Genomic DNA, 11793 nt, shown 5'->3' with positions numbered 1-11793 from the left:
GCTCAAGAAAGAAACCTGGACTGATCGACACCATCAAGTGCTGTGAGGACAAGATTCCCAAGTGCAAAAGGCAGGGCACATGGGTTGGCTTTTGCTAGCGATGTTTCGGTTGTTCCGAGTCGGTAGGTTACTTTCTAAGAGGTTGCTCATCACCTCATCATGTCTGGTCTAGATCAAAGCAATGAGAGGCCCGGGGGAACCTCCTTTGATTCCACCATGCATAAGCATTACACACCAATCATGCATTTGGATCATACTACTGGCACTGGCAGCCGGACATTCTCCTGGCTCTGAATTATATGGCAGTTCAATATGCTGTTGCTAACATTTGCCGATCTTGCTCTATATGAAATGAAATTGGCACAGTCTCGTGATGGTTGGTTGTCAAAAGAAAACATTGCTGCTAATTGAACATGATGACATCACCGAAGCCTGAACTAAACTTCCTACATACTAGATAGACAGTTTCAGACTTCAGAGTAGACGAGCTGTGCTGCTGGCGGGAACCTGTATGTTTGGAAAATAATAATTTTGCAGAAACCAGTGCCTTTCAGATGGGATTATACACAGTAAATAAAAATCCGGATTACACATCCTAACCTAAATACAAAAGCCAGGACCAATGCAAGAAATGATAAAAAGGAAATTAAGTAGCTGTAGCGGCACAGTAAGATCCTTTCTGCCGATGGAGTGCCGACATCTTGGCCTGGCATAGTGGCATTGGAATTGGCAGCATCGACACACTGTGCGTGCCATGTCTGTGCCTTCCCTTTCAGCTTGTATAGGCCGCAGCTGTTCATGGGTAAGAGTGATGGCTGAGGAATAACCGTGCAGGAATCTGCTGACGCTTACTGCCCCTACTCCTGCTCGTCTCTGGGTAACCATCTTTACAGGGCTGCTATCCACCCTTCACTGTCTCTGAATGTCTATCAGACTGTCACTACTGGCTGCCGTACGTATTTGCCATGCATGCTTTCATGCTTTGGATCAAGCATGCATGGTCCAGAATCTAGATCTGGCCTTGACGATGGATACGGCACGGCAGCTCTAAGTTACGTTTGGAACCTTGGAATTCCTCCTATGTGTTTTTTTATAGATGATGAAAGAATATCTGGCTTCGTCCCCACAAGCGAGGAATGAAACTATATATTTCATAATTTTCATTTCATATAAAACACAGACAGAAAACACGAATTACTACAAACTAAACCACCCTGAATTCTTTGTCAGATCGAGGTCCCAGCAGAAGCAAGCAAGCATGAGTTGCGCAAGCAAAGGCGGCCAACAGTGAGGCCAGCTTATCCTTCCAAATTGTACAGCACTAGCTAAAGCTAAACTGCTGGCTAGATTCCCTTTCCCTCTCCTTTTAGGCTGGCTCAAGCTCAAACGATGCAGTATGTATTCTGCGAGAAAGCAAGAGATCGAAGAACATTGATCTGCTCTCGATCTGTCTTTTCCCTTTATCGACGATGAAGCGATCAAAGCCTGCATTAACTGATGCCACAAAAACACTCATAAACAAAGTTCTTAACAGCCAACTAATGTAAAACTACTAGTAGTACTATATAGTCACGGTAGCTATGAGCCTATGACAGCATGCATGGCGTGCGGCGTGCCGATTATTAAGGGTGGAAGCGCTGCATGCAGGCGTGGCAAGTGATCTCGAGCGCGGCGGCGGAGCCAGCGGCGATCCGGCGCGCGGCCATGGCCTTGACGAGCTCCACCTTCTCCACCTCGCCGCGGGCGCGCTCCCAGATGGCCCGCGCCCGCGCGAACTCCCGCTCCGCCAGCTCCAGCTCCCGACGCGCCAGCTCCATCACGCGCTCCGCGTACGCCCGCTCCGCCGACGCCATCCGGGCCTGCTCCGCCGCCTGCTGCTTCAGCGCCTGCACGTCCGCCAACGCCGCCACCCTCTTGCTCTGGTCAGCAGCCGTAGTGCCTCGTCCTTGATTATCTGCTGCCCGTGGCGTCGGTGGCCCAATGCTGATGGACAGGCTCAGGTCCAGCTGCGGGTGGTCAGAGGGGCTGGCAGGCGGCCGAGGGGCGTGGAGAAAGGCAGCGTTCAGAGGTGTGGTTGTGGGGAGGAGGAGAAGCGGGAGCTCCTTCTCGCCGTGCTGGGGCTCCATGGCCGCTGAGAAGAGGGGAGTGAGCATGGCAGTGGGCAGTGGTGATCTTAGCGTCTTGGGCTGCTGCGCTGTGGTAGTATGGACATCTTTATACGATAACGTGGATGTTGATTTTACCAGAAGGCCCTCGTCATTCCTCGCTGCTGGCCCACTGCTACTGCTCATGATACTATGCAAGTGGACTCCTCATGCCATGGAACGTCGAAACCTTCTTCGAGGTATATATGTCACCGTACCAGCTAACATTTCGTCTTCTCCTATCACTAGACGGGTGTGCACCTATAGATGGCCAAATGGGCCACCTGACACAGCACGACATGGGCCTAGCCAAGTCATGGGCTGTTGATTGTAGATCCGGAAAGGAGATGAGGCGAGTAGAGCTGTGAAGGGAGGAGCCGAGGAGGAGAAGTCGATAGAGACGAGTGGTTGTGGCGATAGGGCGCTCCACGCTAGGATTAAGCTGGGCGGGGGAGGGGAGCCGGGTGGGGGTATATATGGTGGGCGGCAGGAGCGGGGGCTGGGCATGTGGGGATTTGGGCTAGGATTGCGCCAAACGTTATTTTGGACCAGGCTAGGTTGGCAAGCTAAGTCGAGGGAGTCCAAGCACAACTCCATAGTCACGATAGGACGACATAGGCTCAATGGCCATCGGGCCGAGTCAAAACCCCGAGTCATGGGCCGTGGGCCTTTTGTACATCTATATGTGTGTCGTTAAATTACGTTTCGACCATGTAATAAAGGTCTGTTTGGCAAGGTTTTTTCTGATTCCACTTTCACAATATATAAATATCCTGCGAAAATCATGGCAGAAACACAAAAAACCCTAGTTTGGCAGACAATTTCCCAAGAAACATAAATCCTACTTGATAAATGCATATTTTTTAGAAAAAATTGGAACATAAACAATTTTCAAGAAACAATACAATATTCCAACCAAACGGGTCTTACATCACACCTCTTTTAAGTTAAAGGGGAAATTGCAAAAACCACCGTACGTGTCACTTGACTTTTGGCATATCGCCCCCTAGGAAGCTTTTATTCAACCCACTACACTTGCCCTTATTTGATTTCGCTCATTTCCCATGATGTAGAGCTATACATGCCATCTTGTCCAAAACAACATTTGTTTCGGTGACTGTAATATTCTTGTTCATCATTTATGTTGTTGTGAAAAAGATTCTGCGGATAGTTTGAAAGACCATGATATATTGCTTAAAGAATGGTTTGAAAATCAACGAGCTGTTTGGGTGCAACAAATCTAGCAGTAGTAGTTTGGAAGACAATGATATAATATTGCTAATGCTAGTGTTTTTGGAGTTTTAAAAAATTCACTTACACTACTACAGAATCAATTTTTAGGGGCGGCTGTACGGTTTGGCCAGCCGCCCCTACCGAACCGTCTCTATAAATCATGCATTTGTAGGGGCGGTTCCTAGGCCGCCCCTACAAATCGATTTGTAGGGGCGGTTCCTAGGCCGCCCCTACAAATCAATTTATAGGGGCGGCTGTAGTACCAGCCGCCCCTACAAATACATGTTTGTAGGGACGGTTCAATCTAGAACCGCCCCTACAGTACGTTTTTCCGCAAAAAAATAATAAATTTACAATTCAAAATCGCATTGTCGAACGTCCCGCGACCAACGTTCCAAACCTCGTTCGCGTTGCCGAACGCTCCGCGACCAGCGTTCGTGTTGCCGAACGCCCCGCGACCAACGTTCCGAACCGCGTTCGTATTGCCGAACGCCCCGCGACCGCGACTACAAGCACAAGAGTATTATACAAACTATAATTACAAGTCCAATTCACAAGAATATATACAATCCATCATTAAATATATAAATTCCATACACATTGTTATCAACGTCCTAGAGCTAGCCTTTTAGTCTCACGAAGGTGTTGGTACTGAGGATTTATACCTAACTCAGACTCTCGGTCATGGTAGGCGCTTTTGACGTGTACAATCTGGTCCAATATGAAGTTGCAAAGGTCGCCGACGAGCTCTAAGAGTTGGTCATCCTTGTATGGGTCTCTTTTTATTCCTTTCTCTTCTCTCCACTACAAGAGAACAAGTTTCGGTTTAGTATTTCATACCATGTACGGAGTTTTCATACTACGGGTGAAGAGGTTCAAACTTACCCTTAAGGGGTGTCTCATATAGGCACCGGTGTTACTTATCATAGAACATATATAGTATCCACAATGTACACTCCCAGGCTTCTGCTTGGGGCACTGTGTGTTTTGCATATAAAAATGTTAAGTAATGCTTTTGACAGCCATGTAACGGAGTACTGAAGAAGTAAGTTACACTTACCATACATAGTGTTTTTATAGCCAGCTTTTCCTTCCTTGCTGGATCATGCCTTCCGTGATGATTAGTGACATAGAACCTAAATGCTCTGTTCAAATTATTTTAGCAAATACAACTTGTTAGAATCCAAAAGTGAACGTTACAAGTACGTATACAAATATATAAGCTAATGAGGATTGTCGATATGTATATGTCTTGAGAATCGATATAAAGTCTTTGTATGTCACCGGGTTCCTATCTATTGAATCAAAGACCCATGCCATACTCCTCTCGACATCGATGGCTATACAAATCCAGTGGTTGCTGCATGGATTTAATCATAGAACTAGATAAGCTCTTTTGCATCGAATAAAATATATCGAACAAAGCTTTAAGTATAGAGTTGAACTTACTTGAAGTTGTATGGTAGCCATATAGTAGAGTGTTGTTGGAGATTTTTGAAAGCCAGGGCAATGTATGCCGTAACCTTAAGGGACTCTTCCCTTAGTTTCGCCGTACAGATGCGCTCTTTCTCCCGAAGAGTCTTTGCAGCAGCTAGCTCTTTGGCATCCAGTGGCCACTATTTAGGGTAATTAAAATTTGTTTGGGCTATAGCTTGAGGGTCTAGATACTCGGCTTTCACACTTGGCATTTGTTTGACAATGTGCACTTGCATTCTACAAATCACGGCATGGGTTAGTTACAATAAAATTCAAAGATTACATTCATATCATATCGGGAGGACAAGGACTTACGGGCACCACGTGCGAATTAGATTCATCTCTATTTCTCCCAGGTGAAAGCATGTGTGCATGTCATTGAAGTCAAAGACAATTTTCCTGGCTAGGCTTCCAAATATGCTGGTGGGGAAGCATGCTTGTATGAGATCTATGATCGTTGGGAGAACATGCAAGTATCAATCATGGAACCTTCTCATTCCAAGTGGTAGGCGCTGGATGTCCCGGTTTGGTAGGAAGGGCTTGCCTCTTTCATATGTTTTCAGGCAATCCTTTGACCATTTGATGGCATCAATATTTGGATACTGCTTTGCAATTTGGTGGAGTTTGCTAGTGATGGCCTCCTTAGAACCCCGTGATGGGACTTTTTTTAACTTGGTTCTCAGGCTTGAACTAGTCATGAGAATACCACTTGGACACCGACGAGACGTCTTTCATCAGAATATAAACTAGCCTTATGGTGATTGGATGCTTCTTTTGAAGTTCCTATTCAGGCACGTCCTCATCTTCTTGTGCATGACCTTCTTCAAGAGGCACTCGTTGTTCATGTATCGGCTGTGTTTGTTGAGAAGACTATGGCAACTCATCTTGCACTTGCTCGGTACAAGCTGGAGAAGGTTGTAGCATCTCATCAGGCACATGCTCGCTAGGAGGCAGGGAAGAATGTGGCATCTTAGGAATGTGGTGGTCACGAGACGGTAAAAATATCTCCCCGACCTCAACAACTCGCTCCAAATTTTGGGAGGGGGGAGGTGGCGAAGAGGCAATCAATATAATGTCTCATTTGTACCAGAGGATGATCTGCCCCATAACGTCTCCGAGTAACACTAGCCCCTCAGGAGTTGCATAGTCTATCCTCCACTGCATGAACTTGGGCTTCACTGTATGTATCTCGACCCTAGTGTAGTCTAGTGGTATCTTATTATTATGGTGTAAGCCACCGAGAGGATGTGCCACACCCGTTGCCACCTCCATCACAGTGTCTTGCCGGCCGCTATGAAACACCAAAGTGCAACTAGTTGGTTCCTGTATGCGATCAACGGGGGTTGTGGCTGTAGTGGAACCTTGGCTGCTAGGAACTTTCGAAGGGCTGCCAACTAGTGCCAGTTCTCCCAGCGGCGTCACTAATATCCGTGGCTCTGTAGACAGTCCTTACTCCTCTAGCGCCTTCGCATCTAGAGCCTTCACTTGGAGCTCAAGACTAGTCTCCTGGTCTCTGCCATGTTTCTTGTACATATGCCTGTCTTCTTTGAATCCTTGCTTCTAGGTCGTCCTTTTCCCTAGCCCCCTGGTGCGCCATGTGTGCTCCTTGTTTCCCAAGCTAAGGCTAAGCTTGTCCCTCTCTCTAGAAGGATTGAATGAGCCCTTCTCCTTGTCTTCAGCATATTTCAGTATCCTTGATACTGCCTCTTGGGTCTCTGACTTATCAAACTTAAGATTACCGCCGGATGATTCTATACTCCTCGCATATATCCAATTCCTTGAGTGTACCTTCAAATTTGTCACATCGATTTTCCCAACAGTTGCAGCCTCTTCATCCATCTTCCTAAACTACTCTTCCTTGGTATAGTAGCCACCGGGGCCTAGATGATGGTGGTGTTTGTTCCTCTTCGCTAGCTCGGTGTTACGGACACTGAGCTCCAATGTCTCCGGTGAAGTCTTCTGAGCCACGAGCTCCTCCCATTGACTAGGAGTTATTTTGCCGAACTCGTTGAAGAGAGTTAACCCTTTTTTGATATACTTCGTGTTGAGCTCCGACCTCCAATGTCGGAATGACTCTCCCATCATCCTAAAAGCATTTTTTACCAGTTCATGCTTACCCTCCGGAAATCTAAAATTAAGCTTCAGCTGCCTATCCCATAGTTCATTCTTTTTGTTCTCTGCTACCTCTTTCTAGTTAGGGATTCCTAGGTTCAATTTATCTCTTACTAGGGCCCCGATAGCATTACAGAATCATCCTTTTAATTCCTTTGGCTCAAGGATCTCTTCTGCTGGCCCGACCTCCGTTATCACATAGCATGCCTTATCTGGATATAGATTTCCTTTTCTATCCCCTCGTTTCCTCTTAGGCTTGGTAGTCATGGTTGTGTCTTGAGGTTGTGGAGCAGAGGCATCATGATCCATCTCTATGGCTGTTGTCTCTGCTCTCCTTGCCTCTACTCTGTCTTGTCTAGTGAGATGTTGCGGACGTCGACATCGTCTTTTCTGAGTTTTAGGAAAGACCTGTATATACGACAGGTCAAAGTGTTAGCAGAGGTAACACATCCAAAGCTTTAGCAAAATTTACAAGCTAAGGCTTTTTTTCTACCTCCTCGTTCAGGTCAAAATCCTTGTCTAAATCTTCCTCCATTGGCCTCCTTCTGGCTTCACGTGGGAAAGGATCCTCAGGACTTTCATATCCGTCTTCTGAGTCATCATCATCATCATCCTCTTCTTCGCCTTCAGCAGCCTCTCCTGCTCCTCCTTCCTCCTCGTCACACTGCTCCTGAGTAAGCATCACTTCTAGATTCTTTTCTACCTTGTTATCGAACTTTTTCTGAGTAAGCTGGTCCTATAGTGCTTGGTCCTCATAGGTTGGCTGCTCATCATGCTCGGGGCATCGGCCTGCACTATTTGGTGTCCATGATATTATTTCGCGCTTTGTTCTAATAGATACAAGAAAGTGTACTTTAGGTACGCGAGAAGGTATAAGAAATAAAAAAGGTCTATAAACCAAAGTAGTCCTATAAAACAACAATATATCAAAAAACGAGAAGTAGCAATAGTAGAGGCCTTAGAAACATATCAATCATCATCTGATCTTGAACTTGGAGCATCAAGGCATCATACACAAAGAAGAGAGGAGAAGGTAATGTAGGGGGGCTGCTAATGATGCAAAGTTCCTCACAAGTTCTTGATCATCAGCTCATATTCCATATAATGTATGAACTTGGACAATTTCATCATTGGCAAAACAAAGGAGAGGAGAGGAGAGGAGAGGGGAGATTTGGCAAAAAAAGCAACAGCTGCTTAGCAAACATAGAGAGGAAAATGTGTAAAAAAAGTAGCTGCTGCTTCCCAAAAAATAATTGACTGCTGCCATATGGTTGGAAGACCCCTACAAATCAAAATCTGGTAACTTAGATGTGGTAAATAATGGATTAGAGTAGAGGAGGAGTAGAGAAGTGTAGCAGCCAGTAGTTAAGAGTTGCAGCCAGCAGCTAGGGAAGAGAGTAGAGTAGATAGAGTAATAGTAGTTCAGTAGAGCAGAGTAGTAGTAGTTGTTGTCTTGCTGCTGCAGCTACGCACACACCAGAGATGGTCTGGCAGATCAGCAGGCTTGGCCGAGCAGCCTTGGTGTTGTTACGCACATGTCAAAGAGAGAGAGGTACAAATGGAGATAGCTACTAAAAAATAAAACTGAAATTGACAAGCAAACAGACCAGCTAATAGTTGACAGGCTAAATTCCAATACTCAAATTGCCAAAATAGAAACCCATGACGAAACAGAAAAAAGTTAATAGTACGCTTACGCTGAAATGGATGCCACTTGCACTTAATAATAGCAAATTGATTCATGCTAGCAAGCAACAAAGCAATAATATAAGCAAGCATGTTCTAGCTTCACAAAAAAACATTGTCGGCCTAAGCAAGATCAACAAACCAGAAAGAAAAGCCTTTACTATATTAAATTTGCAGGTGACCACTTAATAGTTTCATAAGCTGAACCTCTACACAACAGGTTTAGTGTATTAACTTAACTCTGTGCTAACCATTAAAATATTTGGATGGACATAACAAAGCAAGGATCCATAGAAGAAGAAACCAACAAAGTTAACTTGATTAAGCATTAACAACAAGTTGAAAATAGCTGTGTAAAAGAAAGACATTTGCTTCACCCTACAGTTTAATTAACTCAACTTCTCAAACAATAAAGCTCAGTCTAAACCTAGAGAACAATATCAGTTGGAGTTTGAAAACTATATACCGTCTACATCCCACATATAGGAACCATGCTCTATTGAAGCTATACAAATAGGCAAATAATGTAATTATAAGATCTAAAATTTCAGGACAGTAGCAGTACATTCGAAAGAATAAATCATAGCCAGAGTTCTAGATCATGGACAACTATGTTCTTTAACATTTTGGAAAGCTTTTGAAGTTCTACACATCTTTCTAGTTATAATACAGACTTGAAATATTGTTCTTTAACGATTTGGAAATCTTATGAAAAACACTACAACTACTTAGTTATCAATAGGAGCTAATTTTCAAGCTAACATGGTCGAATTATACAAAATCTCAAAACTGTACAGCACACTGCAAAATCCTGACAGCAAACTTCAAAATTTCATAGCTCCCAAACTAGATAGGATAAAATCATGAAATTTTTAGGACAGCAAAGATACTTAAATTATCTACAACTTTTATATTGTCTAGGTTCCCATAAAAGGTCATTTAATGCATGAAAACATTTTTCTAACCAAAACTATACCAGCAGGAATTTTTTAAGCACACAAATCAAATGTTCTTTTATGCATTTCAGTACTTAAATCCACATTAGAACAACACATACATGCTCTAATTACATAAATCAGTTTCACTCTTAAACATACAAACAAGTCAGAGTCCTAAGCAAAAATAAACAATCTAATTCGATCATCTTAGATACTTTAGAAGGAAGGTATGTTTAACATAAAACAGATCGATTCAGATGTGGTCACCAGTGCTGATTATGGAAGAGAGATTGTTGGCGTTACTCAAATTGATTCTGAGCTGGGACATTTGTCATTCCAGGGTGTCATTGTTTGATCTAGCTCATGAGTCATGACTCAAGACAATTGTCTCCAATTTGCTAGTGTTAATAATCATTGTGGGTGTTAGGGGAGTTGTGCTTGCTCTAGTGTGTTTGGGCTGGGATTGATCAATGAATCTTAGTTGAACAGGGGAAATCAGTCTTATTTGTTGTGAAACTTTCTTTTTTCTTTTTGCAGGATACAACTAGTAAATATGAGTTTGTTGAGGTCAGCACTGGAGCAAAATTGAATAGACACAATCTCCATATCGAGTAGTTAGGTTCTAAGATAGAGACAGAACTATCAACACTTCACTTAACATCTCAGAATAAGCAGATACATGATCTGCACAGCAGACTGATACTTGATCACCCTAGAGTTTTTTCACGACAGCTCCACAAATGCATTGCTTGTGGCACAGGAAATAACATATTTGATGGCACTATTAAAGTCAACAGGTATATTTATCAGCTTTTTCTTTTTCTTTTTGTTGTTTTGTTCTTCCTAGAGAAATGTTATCTATTCCAATCATTTACCTAACCAGCATTGCATAGATTTCTAGTTTCATGTCTGTGCCATACACTTTTTTATTGCTCAATATTTCACAGTAGGTGAATATATGGCATCCTGATGTTACATATTTGTTTAGAATAGATTTAAGTTTTAACTAAAATCTGGAATACACTACTGAATCGCGCAGCACTGGTGACCACATCGATCTAGCCTAATATGTATTCCTGTCAACTACTCCCTCGATGAGAGTCACCAAGAACAGAACATCACAAGAACTTTGACAAAGAAATTTGAGACGCTAGAAGCCTACCTCACCGTTCCGCAGTGCACCAATCCTCTCCGCCGTCGATCCCTACCTCAACTAGACCATCCTCGCTCGCACCGTTTTCACCTCCTGCCCGGCGTGCCCTTGCCCCAGATTCGATCGCAAATCAGGTAGCGTGCTCGCTCAAGGCCGTCGTTGGCTCCACGATGAGGCGAGCGGTCGTCGAGGTCTCGACGAGTGGATGGGGGAGGTGGAGGGCGACGACCAGCAAGGAGGTGAGGAGGACACCGCGCGCCAAACCCTAGGCCGCCGTTAACCCGTGGCCTTGCGTCGCGAGGAGGAAGGGGAGTGGTGGAGGACCAGGAGGAGGAGGAGGAGAAGGAAGAGGAGGACAAGGGTGGCTGCCGCCGCGTGGAGGGCCGGCCACCGCCGAGGTCGTCGCCCTGCACTTGGGCAGCCTGATGGCGTCGGGAGGAAGAAGAGAGCGCCAACACATTTTCACCCGAGCGCCCCCCCCCCCCGATTTTATACTCAGGACGATTTATAGAGGCGGTTCCTGAACCAGCCGCCCCTACAAATGCATTTGTAGGGGCGATTCCTGATCTAGCCGCCCCTATAAATACATTTCTATTTTATTAAAATATTAATTCTATAATTTTTAAATCACAAAAATACAAAGTAAATGTATATAATATTTTGTATTATTCTATATATGCACAAATATATATAAAAACAATTGTAGTCATAAAAGTTGTAAACATAACTCAATCTTGTCATGTGACTACAATTTGAATTTTCAAAATTTGAATTTTAAAACTTCAACTATAATTTTAGGACATTAAATGACCTAAAATAAAAATATTGTAAACATAAAAGTTGTATAACTCATCAACATATACAACTTTTATTGTGGTCATCTTGTCATGTGACTTTGTTTAAATGATTCAAAATTTAAAATTCAAACAATTTCAACTTGAAACAATATTTTGAAAGAGTAAATGATTTCAGCTGAAAAACTCATGAATACCAAAGTTGTAGAACTCATCAATATGTACAACTTTTATTTTGATCATATTTTCATTTGACC

General features: G+C 43.7%; 1 protein-coding gene across 1 annotated transcript; it reads right to left on the bottom strand.

Moving 5' to 3' along the window:
* Window positions 1–1177: 1177 nt before the first annotated feature.
* Window positions 1178–2177, bottom strand: LOC136473841 (protein indeterminate-domain 16-like). Its single transcript, XM_066471483.1, has one exon. It carries the CDS (start codon window positions 2151–2153, stop codon window positions 1623–1625), a length of 531 nt encoding a protein of 176 aa, XP_066327580.1. The 5' UTR covers window positions 2154–2177; the 3' UTR covers window positions 1178–1622.
* Between the last annotated feature and the right edge of the window lie 9616 nt (window positions 2178–11793).

The sequence above is a fragment of the Miscanthus floridulus genome, chromosome 8 (assembly GCF_019320115.1).
Source record: "Miscanthus floridulus cultivar M001 chromosome 8, ASM1932011v1, whole genome shotgun sequence".
In the NCBI taxonomy this organism is placed as follows: Eukaryota; Viridiplantae; Streptophyta; class Magnoliopsida; order Poales; family Poaceae; genus Miscanthus; species Miscanthus floridulus.
This window is presented reverse-complemented; position numbering and strand designations above follow the sequence as displayed.